Below are 21,201 nucleotides of genomic sequence, written 5' to 3'. Positions count from 1 at the left end.
GGATTCAAAAATTGGGAGGTGAAAATTTAAGGTTCGAGAATTTGAGAAGAAAATCAACATTAACATTTCTTTTTAGCAAACGAATTTCCTTTTCTATCTTCCTCTGAGAGTTAGCTGATTAGTTAGAGGGTATCGAGTTGATAACATTAAGCTTCGTTGGTGGTCGACGTCGCGAGACTCCGGTAGCGACGATTTTACTGATAGTTTGTCGTCCTGTTTATTGCCCCGAACAAGATTTATTTCAGTGGTGGTAGATTTTGAGCTCGAGTCTCACTTTGCTGCTCCAAAAAGGTAAACGCACCCTCGTCCTTCTTTCTGCTTCATTTTAGTATTTCCTGATCCATCCCTCTTTCTTCGTAGTTAGTTATCTGTTTGTCGATGAATGAGGCTGGGTTGTTTGTTGTAGAGGCTGCAATGGGCCATAGGTTCCTCTTTAGTAAGGAAGAACGTTTAGTGGAGTTGTTATGTTAGGTTGTTTCCTGTTTGAATTTTTTGATGTGTGGTTTCTATCGTTCTCATCTCAATTTTGTTTTCTATCTAATAATCTCGACATTATCAAGTACTTTTTGATATGGATCCTTATCTTGTGTACTCTCTGTCTTGAATCTCCGATTTCATGGTCAAAATTCATTTCTTGATTCTTGTTTAATAGTGCATCCTGATGTTTTGTCTCGTTCGAAGTTGATGTAAGACATTTTTTCTTGTCTGTTGTTATTGTTGGGATGCCGTCATAACTGTCGATCTCGATAGGACCACCTCTTGAGATCCTTCGGCTTCTCAAATTCCAAATGAAGGATGAAGAAACGTCCTACAATAGGCTAAAAAATCCTATGTTTCCTCGATAGCCGTTTTGACTGTTAAAACTCATTTGGGTTTGTCAAAAGAGGATGAGGTTGATAGTAGCACCCTGCCACCCTCCCTTTTAGGCTTATCTGTTGTGTCTTCCGTGTGTGGATTTGAATTCTTTTTATCCTTCCTTGTCTTTTGGGTTTGTTACCGGTGCGTGGTTGGGTTAGGGAGATGAATGCAATAGTTGGGGTATCTTAGTATGCCTATTTAAAGGAAATGATCTAATTTTGTTTTTTTTTTACTTATGGAAATGGAGCGTCACTGTCGTATGTCCCTGTGAATACCTATTGACAGTGGAAATTGGATTTACAGGTCAATTTTGTTTCTTTTATGCGTTTCAATCAATTTCTTAAATCGCGTGCTTACGTTTTACGTACGAAGTTCCCAAAACAGATCGCAACCCGTGTTCTCCTGTCCCTAATAACATAAGAGTATCATATAGTTTGGTATAAATTGGTTTATTCAAAGCGCTTCACTGCATTTCAATTTTTAGTATTGGAAATGGATAGTGTTCTTGATCTGAGTGAGACCTTCTTTGTTTTCGTTGGTCGGATTGACTTGTATATTGTCTAACATATAGGGAAAGAGTTGAAACAAACGTACTTTGATTCATCTGTTGCATAAATTTAAGTATCCATTTTGGGGAATTATCTTCTGCGCTTCAGTTTTGTATTTCAGGTAAGTGTTTTGATTGCCAATTGTTAAAATTTTCTTAGTTTTCTGTGTATTCCTTATCATTAGTAAGCACCTGAACCTATTAGTTAGTCACAAAAGGCATCGATTGCGACTTACTATTAATGCACGGTCCCTTAACAAATGTTGTAACATCTTTATACTGTGACAAGTGAAAGTTTTTTTTATATATCCAACGCTTTCACTTAATGATCATTACATTAGGTTAGGAAAACTGAAGCCCTTCACTGGAATTGTTTCATGTATATGCACATTTCTATGCAAAATTACTAGGGTGTGATATATTGTGCTCTCTTTGATTCCCATATTAAAGGTCCAAAATTAGTTACATGTCGTAAGTTCATTAATCTTGTAGCCAGTTTCTCCTTCATACTTGATGATAGAAGTAGTGACTCTGGAAAGCTTTAAATTTTCTTAATTTTCTTTGTTATCTAAATATTTGAACGCTTATTAACTTATATATATTTTTCCTTTCCTCTGCATGAATTCGCCTGGAGTCCAAACGGACCCTCTTCCTTTGCATTCCTTAATGGGGCCAGTGAGGCCCATCTCAGGGCCAAGCCCGAGGTTCTAAGCTCAAAAGCGATCCCTTGGCACATGAACACATGGAGTTAGGGAAGGACAATAGATTAAAGTCCTACGTTTGGAGCAGTTAAGAGGCGATTAAAGGCCTACATTTGGAGCGGTTAAGAGGCGTCAAAAGTCTCCTTCGTCGTTTTATTTACTAGTTTATTTATTTATTTATTCATTTATTCGGGCCATGAAGCAAAAGTTCTACTTAATACAGGTGAAGCGAAAACTAGAGCCAAAGGGCCCGAAAATATAGAAATAGGACAGGTGAAAGGAGAAATGGGTTGAAAAACCAACTAGATTAGGACAGGTTTAGCTATTTGGGCTTCAAAGCCTAAATAACTAATTCTCCTCCCTTCCCCCCTTTTTTTTATTATTTGTTTTGCATGTCTTTTTTGCGAACCTAGCCAAATCCCCTAACGAATTCGCAAAAAATTAACTTTTGCAAACTTTCAAAGTATTTCTAAAAGTCAACCATTTTTTGATAAATCAAATTTTAGAAAGTTAATCAAAGACGTTTTCAAACAATCAGGATAATCGCAAGTTAGCGGCCGTTTTAGGTGCCTAACACCTTCCTAAAACGTTAATAGGAACCGCTTACTCAGAATTTCTTAACTCAAATGATTTTCCTATTTTGAATCGTTTGAAGTACTTTATAAAGGTTTCTTAATTCCTTTTTAAAATTAAGTGGCGACTCTCTCAAAAGTCAAAATTTCTCCGCAAAACACATCACACATACATTCATTCATACATTCAACATTCATTCATACATAATCAACATCTAACAAAAGACTATACTTATAAGCTACATGAGTCTTACAAGATACACTTCATAAGTCTTACAAGACACTCTATCTTACAAGACACACTTCACAAAAATAAGGACTACTATTCATTTAAAAACTAAACAGAATATTTAAAAGAAAAATTTCATATTCTAACAGTTCATCTATGACACCTTAACTTGGTCACAACTTTGAGAGTGCATGTCTACACAACTAAATACCCCAACTCATCCTGTCACGACCCGAGCCGGGGCCTTAGCCGCGACGGGCGTCCCGAACCGTGAAGGCCCGAGCGCCCTTCTCTATCTGGCAATCATACACACGTTCATATAATATGAAGGAAAATGTGGAAATATAAAACAATACGGAATCATGGTCACTATCATAATTCAATTGAATAATCTGTGATGGAAACCATAAACCTCGAAACAACTTTAAACATCAGTCTGTGAAATCTCTAACAACTGAAAATGGCATTTGTCTGAAATCTGGGACAAGGCCCCCAGTCGGTCCATGAATCAAAATGGAACAATAATAACAAGCTCTAATACCGGCCTTCCGAAGTAAAGAAGGCTCACCAGCTGCAAACTTCTGACACACACGAATCTACTATTGTATGGGACTGCGGGACTCTGCCTCGGATCCTGAGAGGGAGGAGGAGGGGGTCAATACAGATATACTGGTACGTAGAGCAATCCAAAATAATGAATTTATACATATATAACATAGGTGAGAGCAAGTCATAAAACATTATGCGTGAAATAGTTTAAAATACATGGGCCATTTCAAAAGATCTCAAAACAGTCTTGTCAATGCAATGTCATTCTTTGTATTACTTCTGAGCTAGGTGGTACAGCCTACATATCTGAAAGTTTCTCACGAGCAATATGGGATCCTTCATTAACTCGACGGCCAAATCCCCAACCCAAGTTTGCTGCAAGGGTTGAAGTATCTGAATCTGATACACCTCAGGGCTCTAGGCCAACGTATAATAATATACCTGTATCGGCAAAACACGGTTTCGGGCAATAAATCATATGACTCATGCCTTCTTTGGGTAACCACCTTACTCTCTTAGTGCCCAGTTTTAACCCATTCTAAACATGCATCTTTCTGAATTCAAAATCTGAAATCTAAAATGAAATCTGTATTCTGTTCTGAGTTTTATCATGACTTTATCTGATTTGGTATCGTCATACCAAGATTTGCAATTCATAATTCTGAGCCATAAAATATCATGTTACAGTCTTTTCATTCAAAACATAAAGTTTGGACCACCATATCATTCAAATAGTGCAAGAGAATCCATATTTCAATCATATGTAAAAATTATGCAAGGCTCTCTCTTTTAGACATTTCAACAAACATGTGGTGGTCAAGTATTTTGTAACAACCCATGCAATCTCTTTGAATCACCACTTTTCATTTATATTAGCAAGAATCACCCTCTCTTTTCAATTCAAAACCATGATCAAGTCATAAGCAATAATCAAGACCTTTGTATCATGCTTCTCAAAAATGCATTTTGAAGCAATCCATATCGTATGAAAATAATGGGAAATCATAGAAAGAGAGGGATTCTATATTTTCATGTTCTCAATTAAATCTTCAAACTCAATTTAATACATATATATATACAAGTACAAATAAATTTGGGAAAAAGGCCTCAAGACCAAATAATAATATCACTAGATAATTCATAAAGCAAGATTGTAAACATAATTCCAAAACCCATTGCAAATTCATGATTTCTCAATATTCAAAGCATTATTAAAAACGTTTTCACCATGTACATGTAGTTTAGAAAAACTCCACGTACCTTAGATTATAGAATTTGAAAGGTGGAACCCGGATCCTAGTCCGTTTCTTGAAATTCTTGATCTTAGGGATGAGTTCTTGATCTTTAGAAGAGAAGGAAACTTGAATATTGTTCTTGAAGTTCTTGAGAGAAAGGGCGGATGATTTCAATTTGGGGAAATGAATTTAGGGCTAAAAATGCTGTTTTAGGACTGATATTATGTGGTTTGGACTATTTGGGTCGAGGGAAAAAAGACTAAAATACCCCTAATGAAACAAAAAAAAGTCGTAACAGTCCCTCAGTTACAGATTGACATGCTGAAGTAAATTGAGCATAGCTTTTTACTTCGATGTTGGATTTGGACGAAATCAGTTGCGTTGGAAAGAGAACTCAAAGATCTTTCATTTGATATATAGCAGGCCACCCAGTTCATTATATAACAGAAGTTATGATCGATGAAAGTTGACCGATGTTGAAGTGTCCTCTAAAACTTAATCGATGGAATTGTTTTCAACTCGTCTTAGAATTAGGGGATTCTTGTGAGCTCAATTCATATTCAAAGGTTTTTCCACACTATAGGAGTGATCACTACACATACATTAACAAGTAATAATTTAGTTAGGGTCTATATGCAAAGGAACGATTCTCTAAATTCTAGCCCGAAAGTATGGGGGTGTTACACATCCATAACGTATCTCGTGGATACTTGAGGATGACATGACACAGAAATTTTGAAGATGTCTAGGTGATTATTTTATAAGTTAAAATTGTTCAACTGAATCATGGGGAAAAAACAAGCTGAAATGTCTAGAATATTTATTGAAATCAATAATGAGAACACTAAATAATACACTTTACTTTCTCTTAATATTTAGTTTTATTGAAACAGACATTAGAGAGTTGACCTGACCTGCTCAACTCTGTTTCTATATTATAAAGAGGCTCAGTGTTGTTGATTCAACTGAATAATGTAAAAGCTCAATTTGGTTTCATATATACAGTAAACGACAATGACGCAAAATAGCAGATACAGGAAGAGACCTAACATACTTATCACCGGAACTCCGGGAACAGGGAAGACAACTACGGCGGCTGTCCTGGCGGAGGTGACGGAGCTCCGCCACATCAATGTCGGCGACTTTGCTAATGAGAAGAACTTGACCAATGGCTGGGACGACACCTTCGATTGCTACTACATCAACGAAGACCTCGTAAGTCAGTTTATGTGTGCCTTGACTAATTTCACAGAAAACTGTCACCTCTCACCAGGCAACTGGTGCCAGGTAATTCTATCTATGGCCGAGGTTAGGATACATAGGAATCACCTAGTGTTTTTGTCTCGGCTTAGACAGCAGTATTAATTTGAATTTTGTTCAAGTTGTGCTCTTCAAAGTACAACATATTTAGTATCGGAATAAAATGGAACGAATAGATATTGTATTCATATAGATATGCCCGACTAAGTTAATTAGGGATTGAGCTATAGCTGATTGATTAATTGATTTGTACTCTCCAAAGCAATTTTAATAAAGGGTAACTAGAGTTACAGTTTGAAGTTCTCGCATACTAAATTTCCTATTTCCAGGTCCCGAATGTCCATCCAATGCATCTTTTCGATCTTGTACCCTATGTAGGCTTGAAAAGCATCGGCACACCAACCCAATCTCAACGGAAAAAAAAGGGAAAGCACGTACAACCTTAGCAGACTCTATTCCTGATGTGAACGTCTACTTTCTTGGAACTAATTAATACGCACTTTCCATTAGTTAGACTTCACACACTATATAAACAAATAGTTGAAGTGTGCGATAGAAAGAGGGAAAACGAATTGATCGACTATTGAGTGCGAACCCGTAAATAGGCGACTTTGGGTAGTTCTGGTGTGTTTAACGTCAACTACAACTAGAAGGCATGCCGATCTTGCCACCCGTACATTTCCTTTGAAATACTAAGGAAATGTGTTATTCTAACTTGGATTATGTTTTGCTTATCCAGCTATGTGATGAGCTTGAGAATTTGATGGAAGAAGGTGGAAACATCGTTGATCATCACGGCTGTGACTTCTTTCCTGAGCGCTGGTTTGACCGAGTTTTGGTGCTTCAAACTGACAATTCTATCTTGTATGATCGGTTCACTATGAGGTAAACTATCAATTGATCCTTACTTTTTTGTTCATGTGCATATCTGGTATCGTCCTGTTGAATATGTCTAGACTGTTTGACTGTCCCAGAGGTTACTCAGATCAAAAGCTTGCTAGTAATACTGAATGTGAAATGTTTCAAGTTTTGCTGGAGGAGGCAAAAGAGAACTATCCAGAGGATATTGTGGTAATACTAAGAAGTGATTCTCTTGAAGATATTACCAAAAATGTAGAGAAACTGACCTGTTGGATTAGTAATTGGAGCCCTGTCTTATGATTAAAGTATAAGGAGAGATGTACTTTCTTGGAACTAAAACTATAGAGAAGGTCAAGATTACTTTACGTTCATATAATAGATGTTAAATCCCCTTGGCTTCTTCAGGAGATGGTTGTTCCAATATTGCCCCTCAAGTTAGGCTAATGTCTTACTAAGCCTAACTTGAACATATTGTGGCTGAAAGCAGGCTTGACCAATACTTTTGTGAGACTATCAGCTAATTGTTATCAGCAGCATGGACATAAATATAACACAAACATTGTTCGATTGGACGTGCTTGCGCACAAAAGGGAAGTCCACCCCAATATGTTTCATACAGACTGTAAAAGGGACACCAGTGTTATCAAAGAAAATGGTTGGTACCTTGTGGAAACATGTTTTTCGGGTTGAAATTGGGGGTAGGGGAAGGGGATTTGGAGGGGATTACAATGTGGAGAAAATTCAGGTTGCCAACAAACTGAACTATTAACATTCCCCAGCATGTTGGATGTTACAATCTAATCTCAATATTTATGAAGATCTACTTTTTGTTAAGTTTATTTATAGACTTAACTTTTAAAAAGACAACTTTGAATGATAATGTTGTAAGCAAATGCGTAAGAACTAAACTGCAACTTCAATTCAAATATGATGAGTAAAATTGAGCTTCAACAGTAACTTTTCTCAAAGTTGTGACGGTGGAGTAGTAGTTTCTCCGGTATAAAGTTTATAGCTTCAGTTGTCAAGAAACTGATCATGCACCTGAAACTCGAATTCATCAATTTTACATTTTGTTCTTGTACCACCACAGATATAACTGAAATTTCAAATTTTCTTCTAACTAATAGTAACATAGTTTAAACCACAAACAAAATCATTGCAAAAAACCAATCCATCTTATTCACAACTCAAAAGGGCAATGTGTCTTGTGTGCAACAAGACCACCAAGGAAACAAAATCAGATCGCATGAAAGTAAAACAGAAAAGAGAAAAAAAAAAAAAAAGAGTTCCAAAACTGGCTTTGAGTTTTCATGTCATAACTCAACTAGACCAAGTCACCAAGAGCAGCTGATGATGATGGCAGAATGACTTGTTCATGTTGAGCATTAGTAATTCTTTTAAGCCTTTTCTCTCCAATTCCAAATGCAGCTGCAAATTCTGGCCCTCCCAAGCTCTGCATCAATGAGTTCCTACCCACCAAGAACTGTGGATGGTTCCACCTGGCTGATGTAGTGAAGCCGAGGATCTGAAATGGACCATTTGTGGAAGCAGTTTGGCAGACGGGGAAGTATCGTGGCACCCAAAAGACGTCCCCTTCTCGTACTCTTGCATTCATTGCTAAAGTCCCATTTGGATACACAATTTGGATCCTGCCAGTCCCTTTCAACACTATTCCATATACTATTGCTGTTGGATTGACATGAGGTGCCATCATGGATCCCTACATTAACGAAGAAACATTGATAAAACATGTAAGCAGGAAACGAAACATACATGTTGCTATATATACCTGGAGCATGATAAGTTATTAATTATGATTTGTTTACATGCAAGGGATTTGAATCAATGCGTGCAAATGATCATTACCTGAGACAGACTGAGAAGATAAACACCATTGCCGGATTGTCCTAGAGAAGAATAATCCGACTCATCCAACTTCTTGCCCCATCCATAGTCGTTCCTGAAATCAGGTTTCCTGTTGTAGAGATTGTACGCTGATGGAGCTTTGTGACCCACTATCTGGACAAAGTCTTCTCTGTTTAATAAAGAAAATAGAATTTTCCTCAATGACCATATTGATTCTACCTCTTTGGGGCTAGCTTCTTCCTGGAAATTAGCAATACTCTTCAAGTGAGCTAGTTTCTGGTGGGATTCTAGGTCCAAGAATTTGGACCAAGTGTTTGTGTCATGTGAACCAGATAAATGCACAATGGGCCCGGAAGATTGCCTGGTCAAGAACGTGCGCGATTCTGCTGTTGAGACCTGCCATTTTACATAATATTAACTCAGCTTTTTCCCCCACCGATAAATGTCTTAAGAAGTCGTAAAGTCATTTGCACACTTACATTAAGAGCAGTTGATAATGTCTTATGATCGAATCCAGCAAGAACGGATGCAGGATGAACTCCACCGCCAATGAAGAAAGACTGCAAAATATTATGAGTTACAAAGTTTTGGGAAGAAAAGCATAAGATAAGAAATGGATCAAAAGACCTTTTTTTGAGAATTTGACCAAGGCTACCTGGAATGCATGCCATCCCATGGATTCTGAGGTAATATCAATGCTGCAAATAATGCGAAGTCTCTCGTTTTCAGCTCTATTCTCCAAATAGAAAGCAGATCCCGCAGGAATTGTGTACACATCTCCATGCTTCAAATGCCTTTCTACTAATTCATCCCTATAGATATGGCCAACTCTTGCTTCCCCTGTATTCATTTCACGGATAATAAGAATTCTAGTTTATCAAGAAAATGACGACTCATATAAGATATCAGTATATGAAAGTTAAAATGTAAAAGAATGGAATGAAAGAGAGAAATTGGAATTTTAATTACCATGGTGAACAAAGAGGACAAGATTGGAATCAAGATACTGAGGGATGAAGAGGCTATTAGGTTCCATGGAGATGAAACCAATATGCATTGGACTATGAAGATATGAATCCCTACGATAGCCACCCTTCACCATTCTCATCGATCCAGCATCAGTTTTCACTACATTATGCAAGTGACGCAACAAGAACCATTTTTCTCCCAGTGTCCTTCGCTCACTTTCTTCCTCTTCATAGGCACCAACAGAGGACACTAGTGCGTAGAAAAGTACCAGCACTAGAAGCAACAATGTCCTTGTATCTCCCATTTAACTTGGAACAAAAAAAGCTAGTAGTAGTTTTAATTTGTAAGTTTTCTTTAATGATCAGTTTTGGTTCACTTATAACTTAGGTGCAAATTCTCGCCATTTATATAGAGGAAATATTGAGATATGAGGGGAGTTGTTGTCAATCATTCAAGAATTTTAGGCTTTCTCTGGTGTGCCATGAACATTAAGATCCTGAAAAAAAAAAAAAAGTTAGTTTGAAATAAAGAAAAAATCATTTGCCAAAGCTTGTATACAGAAACCAAATTATTTGAAACTGCACTTTGATGACCACTTCAAATTTAAGGCCTAATCTAGCGCTACTAAAGAATGGATTTAAGATGTATAAACTAATTTATTTGAAAAAAATATTTTTTGCGGCCATCAAGGTCACCTGTATTTCCAATAAACCTATCTAGTCTGTGACAACATATATTGCTACTAGAAGCCTTTGTTACAATCACAATTTGTAATTCGGAAAAGGGTCAAATATATAATGAATTATGATAAATGATACCAACATATCATTAGTCATTATATGCCCCTCACACTAACGATACGAGTATATGTGTACCAAAAGTATGACGGAGTATATTTACGTTTCATTTATCATTGCTCGGGAGTATGTTTGTCCCTTTTCTATTTTAATTTTTTAACCTCAAATAATTAACCTAGACCCAATAAACCCATCGAACTCAACCCGTCCAAATTAAAATCCAAGAGACGCTTATTTAAAAGACACATTTTTTCTACTCATAATACAGTGACACCCACAATTACTCCCTCCGTCCCATTTTATATGTCGTCATTTCCTTTTTGATCCGTTCCATAAAGAATGTCACCTTTCTTTATTTTGGTAACTATTTAATGACATGATTCTCATTTTATTTTTAGTGTCCCACTTATTAAGAAAAGACAACTAAAAAGTAAACATTAAAATAACTTTAAGAGGAACAATTTTGTAAACTTTACAAAGTCATCACTTATTTCTTAAACTCCATGTCCGATCAAATAGCAACACATAAAATGGGACAGAGGTAGTACTAATTTTTCAAAAAAAAAATTATTAACTCATAACACCAAATAAATTGAACACCACACGTTTCAATTTTCGGCGAAATTTCGTTCAAAAAAACACTACCCACTATCCGTCAACACCACTTAGCTACTGTCTCGGTCAAACCGAAAACACCTCACTGACGAACCATCGCTGCACTCCTAGCTCCGGCCAGTTCTGACCTAATCTCCACTCTCTCCAACCTGTAAACACCAACTAACAACAACGATCAATCACTGCAATTTGGTTGGATTTCACGTTTAAGAGAAAAAACAAAGGGAGTATTGGATTTGGAACAAAAAGTAGAGGTTGGATCGAGTTGGTTTGCAATCGGGTTCAATGAGTTTATTAGATCGGGTAGTGGATCTGAATTAATTATTTGAAATAAACAAATTAAAACGGAAAAGGAATAAATATACCCCGAACTATGATAAATAGTACGTATATATTCTCCATCATACTTTGCGTGGATGTATGCCCCTATCATTAGTGTGAGTGACATAGACATACCATTTCATTAACGACAGGGGCATATGTATACCAAAATATGACGAAAAATATATACAGATTATTTATCATAGTTCGAAATATATTTGTCCCTTTTCCTTTTGTAATTTGCTTGCCAAAACACAGAGAAGAGAGGCAAAGTAATGAAAAAGAACTTGGAAATTGTTCTAATGGGATTTGAGGGCACTGGCGGAGCCAGGTTTTTACTAGGGGTTTAGAAGTAAGCATACGAACTAACCGAAGGAGGTTCAAACATCTACTATATATACATAAAAAATAATTTTAACATATATAAATAGCATAATTTTCTGTCGAAGGGGGTTCGGCCCCCTATCCAAAGGGTAGCTCTGCGCCTGTTTTAGGGATAATTTTATCATTAATCAAGTTAATGCATATATTGAACTCCTTTGTATTGCTAATACATGGAAAATAATGATATTAGTAATACATAGCTCACTACACAATAGAGATAGAGTGTATAACTAATATAAGCATTAGCTTTACATTGGCTATGTACTAATATTACATAAAAACAATACTTTGTATTAATTTTTCTAACAACACATTAACAAGATACTATCAAACCACAATACAAGCAAAGAAGAAAATTACATACTCTAAGAATGAGCTTACCATTCCCGTAGGTCCTAAGGTTGTTTTAACCAAGTCGGCAGTTTAAAGACAGTGCATTCTTCAGCAATGATGACACATAATAGTGTTTAGCTGCATAATTCATCTTTTCTTTCACAGAGAAGGTAGAAAGCCATAATTACATTTTTCTTACTATAGCCAACATTTTCATTACATGATGAGTAGTATTTTGCTGGACACAGAGTTTAAAAAAGTTAAAACTGAATTTTGAGCGATATTAGTGGTACGCTAAATAATTATGTACAAAAGATGGAGCATTATCTGTTAAATCCTATTGTGAAAAAGCTGTTGAATAGAGAGGAGGTTGTGATGTTTTTATACTATAGTAATTCCTTTCGTTGCGATGGGGTATACTACTCGTTTTTGTTGGGCAGAGTCTTTCATATTTTCTGTTAAACCACGACATATCAACCATAGAACCAGTTGAAAATTTAAATTTTGTTATGAAGAAGGACCACAAACAGAATACATGTCAAAAAAAAACAATCCGTTTTATTCACAACTCAAGAGAAATGTGTCACAAAGCGACTAAGGAAACTCAAAAATCGAATGAAAGGAAAGCACAAAAGAAAATGGAAGTTCCAAAAGCTGGACATAACTCAAATACACTTAAAAACCCATGTCAATCTTCAGAGGAGAATCTGACGATGATGAGGGCAAGATAACTTGTTCACGCTGCGCGTTGGCAATCCTTTCAAGCCTTTTCTGACCAATTCCGAATGCAGCTGCAAATTCTGGCCCTCTCAAACTCTGCATCAATGAATTCTGACCCACCAAAAACTGTGGACGGTTCCTCCTTGCTGATGTTGTGAAGCCGAAGAACTCAAATGGGCCATTCGTTGAAGCAATTTGGCAGAATGGGAAGTACCTTGGAACCCAAAAAACGTCCCCTTCTCGTACTCTGGAGTTCATTGCCAAAGTCCCATTCGGATACACAATTTGGACTCTGCCAGTCCCTTTCAGCACTACTCCATACTCTATTGCTCTTGGATTAACATGAGGCGCCATCATGGATCCCTACATTAACCGAGAAACATAGATAAAATAAGTTTACGTTAACATGTCATAGTTGGCAACCTACCAACAAGAATAAAAAAAAATCCATGATCATGAATAATGATCGGATCATTACCGAAGATAGATTGACAAGGTAGACACCATTGCCGGATATTCTTAAAGGAGAATAATCAGACTCATCCAACTTCTTGCTCCATCCATAGTCGTTCTGGAAATCAGGATTCCTGTTGTAGAGATTGTACGTTGATGGAGCTTCATGATTCACTCTCTTGACAGCGTCTTCCCTATTTAATAGAGTAAATAGAATTTTCCTCAATGACCACGTTGATTGTTCCTCTTTGGGGCTAGATTCTTCTCCAAAATTCACAATCCTCTTCAAGTGAGCTAGTTTCTGGTGGGGTTCTTGGGCCAAGAATTTGGACCAAATGTTTGAGTGATCATGAGAACTAGATATATGCACGATTGGCCCAGAAGATTGCCTGGTCAATAATGTCTTTAATTCTGATGTCGACACCTGCCATTTGTACATAATCTTGACTCAGTTTTTTCCACTAGCAAATGTTGGTAAATTCCTCGAATACTTACATTAAGAGCAGTTGATAATGTGTTGTGATCGAATCCAGCAAGAATGGATGCTGGGTGAACTCCACCACCAATGAAGTAAGACTGCAAAGTATTTCGAGTTTCAATGTTTTGGGATGAAAATTAGAACAGATCTAATATAAGAAATGGATTAAAAGACCATTTTATTGAAAAATAGCTTAGGATACCTGGAAAGCATTCCACCCCATGGATTCTGAGGTAATATCAATGCTGCAAATAATGCCAAGTCTCTCGTTTTCAGCTCTATTCTCCAAATAGAAAGCTGATCCAGCAGGTATTGTGTACACATCTCCATGCTTCAAATGCCTTTCTGCTAATTTATCCCTATAGATGTGCCCAACTCTCGCTTCTCCTGTATTCATTTCACGGATAATGAGAATTCTAGTTTATCAAGAAAATGACGACTCATATAAGATATCAGTGTATGGAAGTCTAAACCGTTAAAGAATGAGATGAAAGAGAGAGAAAATAGAATTTTAATTACCATGATGAACAAAGAGGACAAGATCGGAGTCAAGATATTGAGGGATGAAGAGACTATTAGGTTCCATGGAGATGAAACCAATATGCATTGGACTATGAAGATATGAACCCCTATGATAGCCACCCTTCACCATTCTCATCGACCCAGCGTCAGTTTTCACAACATTATGTAAGTGACGCAACAAGAACCATCTTTCTCCTTGTGTCCTTTGCTCGTATTCTTCCTCTTCATAGGCACCAATAGAGGACACTAGTGCACAGAAAAGTGTCAGCACTAGAAGCAACAATGTCCTTCTATCTCCCATTTTCATGGATTCAGAACTGAAAAAAAATTAGTGGTAGTTTTAATTTTGTAAGTTTTCTTTAATGATCAATTGTGGTTCACTTATGACTTTAAGTGCAGATTCTAACGATTTATATAGAGGGAATCGTGAGATTTGTGGGGATTTAGTTGTCAACCATGCAAGAATTTTAGGATTTCTCTGGTGTGCCATGGACATTAAGATCCTGAAAAAAAAAATTATTTAGAAATAAAGAAAAATCATTTGCCAAAGCTTGTCGATTTCTTCGGTTCGTTGTCAAAAACAAATTCCAACATTACACTCACTATCAAGACACATATTTCTTACGAAAATACTTTATTTACCAAGATGTTTCGAAAAATAAACTAAATATGGATGAATAATTAAAAATCTGATCAAAGACATATAATTTTAAACATGGAATAAATTCTTGAATTTATCAAAAATTTAAACTAGAATATAATATCAAGAACTAAATTACTAGAAAGGTAATGAATTTGACTAGAAAATAAGAGTGCAAAGAATTAAAGATATACCATAAACCATTAAAAACTTTAAATGAATATTTTTTTGAAGAGTATGTAGAAAACAATCAAAATACTCCTTTTGTTTAAAAAAAAAGAATAAAATATTTTGACTTGATACGAAATTTAAAAAAATAAAGAAGACTTCTAAAATTTGTAGTCTTAAATTAAAGTTATATCGAATGTACCAAAATATCTTTTAATATTGTAGTATTAAACATATCATGTCAAAGTTGATATTAAAATATTGCCAAAGAAAAATCATTCTTTTTAAAACGGTCTAAAAATGAAAGTCATTGAGTATACCAATTTTTTTCAGTTTCTATCCGATAAACAATAAAATCTAAAAACTGAACCCCGTTCCGTGGCAACCAATTTCACCCTGAAATTCTTCTCTGTTCATTCGAAACCTTTACGATAAAAAATTACATGATTTATATACGGTTATATATATATATATATGTATATATATATATATTAATTAATTAATTAATTAGATAATAATCTCAAATTGATGGTCTTCGGGTTGTTTTTCTCATCCGCCATCCTCCAGGCCAGTCATGGTGGCACTGGCGCTGGCGCGTAATGAGTTCATATGAATTTTATATAGATGTTGAATTATGACTAAGCTACCACTATTTCAAGGCCATGAAACTTTTAGAAAAGGTCTCTTTTTTTTCTCAGAAAAAGAAAAAGAAAGATAATATAGTAAAAGTATACCAATCAATATCAAGATAATATAGTAAAAGTATACCAATCAATATTCACATATTTAATATAAAAATCACAACTTAATAACACTTATTACTCTTGTTTAAAAAGAATGACTTATTTTGACTTGACACGAAATTTAAAAATATAAAGAAACTTTTAAATTTTGTAGTTTTAAATTAAAGTTATGTAAAATATACTAAAATGTCCTTTAATTATAATCTTGTGGTCTGAAAGATGCCACATGAAAATTTAAAATTAAAGTATTTTTTTTTTTTTAAAAAAGAGTTCATTATTTTTTAAACGGAATAAACTTTTAAAGGGAGTACTTTAGATGATAAATGAGGGTAAGAAGATGATTCCAACATAGGAGGTTTACCTTCGTCATTTATTTGTCTAAAATACTTATTATTCTAGACAATCAAGATACATATAAATGAGTACATTCTTCTCAATTTTGCACTTGGCCTTAGAAAATCACCTCCTTACATATGTAGCATGGTCAATAATTATGACCATCCATTTTCTTTTCTTTTTGACCCGTGCATCACTCTTCAGAAGGAGAATCACTATAATCCACTTCCTTCGTGTTTTGATACTTGTAATACCAAGCACATGTTACATAGTAACAAAAGTTAACAACTCCCCCTACAACCAATACCCAGTACACATTGTCCAGCCTTCCATTATTTATGTTACCTGGTAACCATGTTGTTGTCTTTCTAACAATATCAATTAGAGCAGTTGCCAAGTAAAATGCTATACCTACAAGCACTGAAATCATCGCGGTCGCCATATTCTTTAAGGTTATTGGGAACTCTTGGTAGTACAACGATACTTGTCCCGGATAATGAAACGCCTCCGCAATGCCAACAAGTGCTAATTGTGGCACAAGCCATAATACTGACATAGGCACATCGTTGGAACCTTGATTGGATTTTGCTACATTTAGCCTCTTTGACTCGACTAAGGCTGAGACACCCATGCTTAAAAAATTAAGCACGTGTCCAACGCCTATTCTCTGGAGTGGTGTAAGTGATTTGCCAGTCAAAATCCTCCACGTGGGAATGAGAAATTTGTCGAACAGGGCGAGGAATAGAGCAGTAGATACGAGGACGAAGACGAGTATGGAACCAGCTGGGATTTGGAAATTGGGTCCTATGTGACGGTTCATTGCTAAGGCTTGAAGGATTGACAAACTTGCTTGTACGCCAATTGGTGTGCCAAGAAAAAAGCTACTTGACCATAGTGGTAAGATTCTAATTAAGGATTTGAAATCTTCAACTTCTTGTACTGAACAAAGTCTCCAACGCATAGCTATTGAGCCATCTGGTTTAACATCTCCATCACTTACAATGGCGGCACGGTCCAAGAACCTGCATTCATATATAAGCAACTTCAATATGCTACAAAAGATACTCTATGAAAGCAAGTGCACGTGTGCCCAACTTAATTGATGTATCAAATTGACTTGAGCACATGGTATGAATATGTTAATATGATGAATCACGAAATAGCTAGTCGCAATATGTAACTTAATTGTTGGATGCCTTAAAAAATATATTATACTTTTAATTAAGTTACATGACCAAATTAACTAACCTAGTGTGTCCAAGACACAGTACTATTGATGCAGATCTATATAGTACACAAAAATCTTCATTCCCTGATTATGTAAGCTTTTTCAGTAGAGATAAGTTTATATTGTTCACTACTCAATAGCTTAAATCTATAATAGAAAACCAACCATACAAATCAATAAGCTACCAAAGTAAGCAAAGTTCCAAATTTTTGTCTCATATGAGTACTACGTACCATCAACAAAATATATACTGTAGTTTTTTTCCATGTGAATAGCTTAACTATATAATTACCAAAGTAATAACGTTCCAAATTTTGGTCTCATGTAAGTACTACCATCAGCAAAATATATAGTTTAACCTGTTTTAACCAAATAAAACAACTTGCCCGTGATGTGTAGGCGTACGTCTCATCACAAATAGATAAACAATAAAGTATTCAATCTCCAACAGTTCAGAGATAACATAATAAAAAGAAAAAGGTGCTTCATATCATGGTCGAAACAGTCGATTTATACAAATCTTGCAACATAAAGATATGCTGACATTTTGACATGCAGCTCCACTGAAAAGTTTGTCATGCATGCCACGAAATTATATGCGTTATTGTTAAGATTCGGACAGAATAAACAAATCATAAGTAAATGAAAACAAGAACAACACATAGATTTACGTGGAAATCCGCGCGGGAAAAACCACTGGCAGAGGCAGAGGAGGTTTCACTATAATAGAGAGAGAGTACAACATGGAGAAGGCTGAATTTTCTGAATAACGAAAATAACCCACTACATCGCACTTATATAGTACGTGCGTACAAATAGGTCCTAGGCCTAAAAACATAAAGATCCATACATGGGTCGCACCGTGAAACTTTCAGGGCCGAACCAACAAAATTCGGGTCACAACTCTAACAGTTATTAAGTATAAAAACGAATTTTATGTCTTATGTTTTTATATGTTATCATGTCTAAAAAGTTGAAATGAAAAAGTTTTGAAAGAATGGAGATAATCAATATTTTTGAAACGGACTAAAAAAAAAGTAAGACAAATAAATTCAAACTCAGGAGAAGTGTGCATCACCTGAACGTCTTCGAAGGTACAACAGGTAATGCTTTGGGTACTATATTATGTCCTTGGTAGAAATCCTCACTAGTCGATGGGAGTGCAACTTGTCTTTTCCTAATACTTGCAACCACAACACGAGCCAAACTAGTGAACGGACTCCCTTGAGGCTTAAACTTGGCATAAAATCTGCTTCCCATTAGGAAAATGACTAAAGCAACAACATTACACGCAACACATATGAAAAATCCAGCCTTCCAACTCACATTATCTTCAACGTAAACAATAGCTGTGGATGCTACTACAGAAGCAGAATACCAAAAGAAGAAGAACCAATTAAAGAAAATCCCTTGATCCTTTGGTTTATTAGCTAGTTGATCGGCTCCAATCGTCGATAGGGTTGATCGGGTACCACCATACCCCAATGTTGCTAGAACTATGGCTGCATAGAGCACTACATGTTGAATTCTTGATTTAGGGCTACATGAGGTTGAACCAACTTCACAGGGTTTAGGCCTCAATGCATCAAGTGTCGCTGTTGATGCTAAAAGGATTGTGCCCTACAAGTATTGACACGAAAATTAGTAAATAAGTCAACCCAAATAGACTCTTAGAGGTTTAATTTAATTTACTTTTTAAAGAGTAGTTCGAGTAAAGAAAAATGAAAAAATAGTACTTATTAACTTGGGTGATAAACTAATCATGGCTTTAGAGCAATTTTTCTTTTTATAATAAGCACTTGACTTATAAGATCTTTTGTGTTTACTGAACGTATAAAAAGTGAAGAAAAATCTTTATAAGATGGTTAAACCAGCAATAAACCTACTCAAACGCCCTCTAAGAAAGAAGACATACTAATTTAATGACCACCCAAAGTTAGGTACCGACGACAATATATAAATGGTACTAATTACTAACCAATAATGTGATGATGGATGAAATCCAAATGGTGGAGAAGCAACCAAGAAATGAATCGGCAATAATTGCAGCAAGGACGGGAAGTAAGCCTCCAGCACCATTAACTAAATTTGATATTTGAGCTGCATCAATACTTTCCACATCAAATTCCTTTATCAGATACACAATAAGATTGCTTGTCCAACCTCCAAATGCTAGGGTCAACCCCACTGAGCTCGCTGTTTAAATCAATAATTAATGTCAAAATTGAGATATTATATACGAATTTAGCGTCAATATACTGATAAATATCTCAGGTAGATAACAAGTTATAATATGTTAAATATCTTGTAACAAATATTTAGGCTATGTGCAGTAACAAATAACGCTCATGTATAGCTTTATAGCACTAACAACTTTTGTTTTTTTCTACATTGTTAAAAGATTGGAATAATAAAAATATATGATGAGTGTCTAATCGAATTGATCATATCATGTAGGAACAAAATTCAAGTCTATCGGAAAAGAAGAGGGAGAGATGAGACCTATGATGAAGGGGAAGGTGACCCAGCCTCCAGTACTTCTTGGCAACTGTGACTTTGATGGAGCTTCCATGGTTGAAATTACAACAACACAAATTAAAGGATAATATGATCACTTCAAGCTTTTGGTGGAGCACTTATATAAATGATCAGCTCAAAAAATATCTGTAGATATGGACCTTATAGTGGGACTTTGCAAACAGAAGTTTCATTAAAAACAACAACAACAAGGTAACAATGAGCACAAATAAATAAAGTCTGAAATCATTCGTGTAGTTGTCATATTTTTCCATGTGCTTAGTTGACTTTCAGAAACAATCACTTTTTTTATTTTAATTTATGTGTCATAATTAGTATTCGAGAGTCAAATATGTTAATTTTGATTGTAAACTAGACATGATTTTTTATTTTTTAAAAATAAAATTTTACATATTTAAAAATTATGTCAAAACAAATACAACTATAAGTCATAACACACAATCTATAATCTATATCTATATCTATCTCTATTCTCTATTTATTTTAAAAGTGTGAAGACCTTATAAATTACGTTTGAACTTTTTGCCCTTCATTAAAAATCTCTCCTTTAGACAAAATCATCTTTTCGCTATTTTTTCCTAATATTTAAGAATTAAAAATTAATTAAATATATTTATGATAAAATCTTTCCTTTTAGAAGTCAAATTACTTATAAAAAAGGTAATAGAAAAACCTACCATACATTTAGGATTTGTAAAAGAAAAAAAAAAAAAAAAAAAAAACGTTGTAGAAATAGGTTAGAAAACCTATCATATATTTAAGATTTTGTCTTTCAACATATTTTGGGGTCTCAGAAATTTTTATATTTTAAAATTTTGTTGGTGAGTAAAGAAAAAAAAACACTAGAAACGTAGGGAGGAGAAAAAAAAAAACGTGTAGGAGTAGGAAAAATTTATCATATATTTTGGAAAAGAAAAGAAAGGCGTAGGAAAATTTATTTGTGAAATTGATAGTATTTACTATTGAAGATAAATTTACTTGTAATTTGAGGTAAGTTTATCTTAAAAATATTTTAGTACGTTCTTAATGTTTATAATAACAAATTATCATTATTCTTGATAAGCAATTGTTGATTGAGAAGTTCTTTTTTTGATTTTTGTATGTTCTTGAAATTTACAATAATAATTTATCAAGTTATTTTAATAGACAATCAAATTTTAATATGTTTTTGAATTTACAATAATAGATAAACAATTGCCAATTGAGATAGATTTTTGGTGAAATCTTAATAATATTTATGATTGACGAGATAACTATGCTTGCAATTTGAGATAAATT

The 21,201-nt window shown here is 35.0% G+C and overlaps 4 protein-coding genes and 1 long non-coding RNA gene across 6 annotated transcripts; 1 reads left to right on the top strand and 4 right to left on the bottom strand.

Annotated features, from left to right (window-relative positions):
• Positions 1-3,270: 3,270 nt before the first annotated feature.
• LOC124899377 lies at positions 3,271-4,882 on the bottom strand. The gene is made up of 2 exons (XR_007056829.1): positions 4,717-4,882; positions 3,271-3,541 (listed from the first exon to the last, which is right to left on the bottom strand). It is a non-coding gene; the product is annotated as an uncharacterized LOC124899377 (long non-coding RNA).
• A 676-nt stretch (positions 4,883-5,558) lies between these two features.
• On the top strand, positions 5,559-7,674 carry LOC107875574 (adenylate kinase isoenzyme 6 homolog). The gene is made up of 3 exons (XM_016722339.2): positions 5,559-5,906; positions 6,691-6,836; positions 6,926-7,674. Exons 1-3 carry the CDS (start codon positions 5,706-5,708, stop codon positions 7,110-7,112), a joined length of 534 nt encoding a protein of 177 aa, XP_016577825.1. The 5' UTR covers positions 5,559-5,705; the 3' UTR covers positions 7,113-7,674.
• Positions 7,675-7,968: 294 nt separating this feature from the next.
• Positions 7,969-10,138, bottom strand: LOC107875573 (vicilin-like seed storage protein At2g28490). Of its 2 annotated transcripts, XM_016722338.2 has the most exons (6): positions 9,648-10,138; positions 9,334-9,518; positions 9,158-9,238; positions 8,898-9,074; positions 8,679-8,831; positions 7,969-8,532 (listed from the first exon to the last, which is right to left on the bottom strand). In XM_016722338.2, the coding sequence occupies exons 1-6, from the start codon at positions 9,949-9,951 to the stop codon at positions 8,137-8,139; spliced, it is 1,296 nt and encodes a 431-aa protein (XP_016577824.1). In that variant the 5' UTR covers positions 9,952-10,138; the 3' UTR covers positions 7,969-8,136. The 2 variants fall into 2 exon arrangements, with proteins under 2 accessions (XP_016577824.1, XP_016577823.1); XM_016722337.2 differs by having other exon boundaries at positions 8,679-9,074; positions 9,648-10,046.
• A 2,497-nt stretch (positions 10,139-12,635) lies between these two features.
• Positions 12,636-14,799, bottom strand: LOC107874633 (vicilin-like seed storage protein At2g28490). The gene is made up of 5 exons (XM_016721395.2): positions 14,268-14,799; positions 13,951-14,135; positions 13,766-13,846; positions 13,296-13,694; positions 12,636-13,180 (listed from the first exon to the last, which is right to left on the bottom strand). Exons 1-5 carry the CDS (start codon positions 14,575-14,577, stop codon positions 12,773-12,775), a joined length of 1,383 nt encoding a protein of 460 aa, XP_016576881.2. The 5' UTR covers positions 14,578-14,799; the 3' UTR covers positions 12,636-12,772.
• A 1,371-nt stretch (positions 14,800-16,170) lies between these two features.
• LOC107874634 (protein NRT1/ PTR FAMILY 2.7) lies at positions 16,171-20,097 on the bottom strand. Its single transcript, XM_016721396.2, has 4 exons — positions 19,888-20,097; positions 19,364-19,581; positions 18,464-19,005; positions 16,171-17,179 (listed from the first exon to the last, which is right to left on the bottom strand). Exons 1-4 carry the CDS (start codon positions 19,955-19,957, stop codon positions 16,351-16,353), a joined length of 1,659 nt encoding a protein of 552 aa, XP_016576882.1. The 5' UTR covers positions 19,958-20,097; the 3' UTR covers positions 16,171-16,350.
• Positions 20,098-21,201: the final 1,104 nt, after the last annotated feature.

Source organism: Capsicum annuum, chromosome 6 (genome assembly GCF_002878395.1).
Source record: "Capsicum annuum cultivar UCD-10X-F1 chromosome 6, UCD10Xv1.1, whole genome shotgun sequence".
Classification (NCBI taxonomy): domain Eukaryota; kingdom Viridiplantae; phylum Streptophyta; class Magnoliopsida; order Solanales; family Solanaceae; genus Capsicum; species Capsicum annuum.
This window is presented reverse-complemented; position numbering and strand designations above follow the sequence as displayed.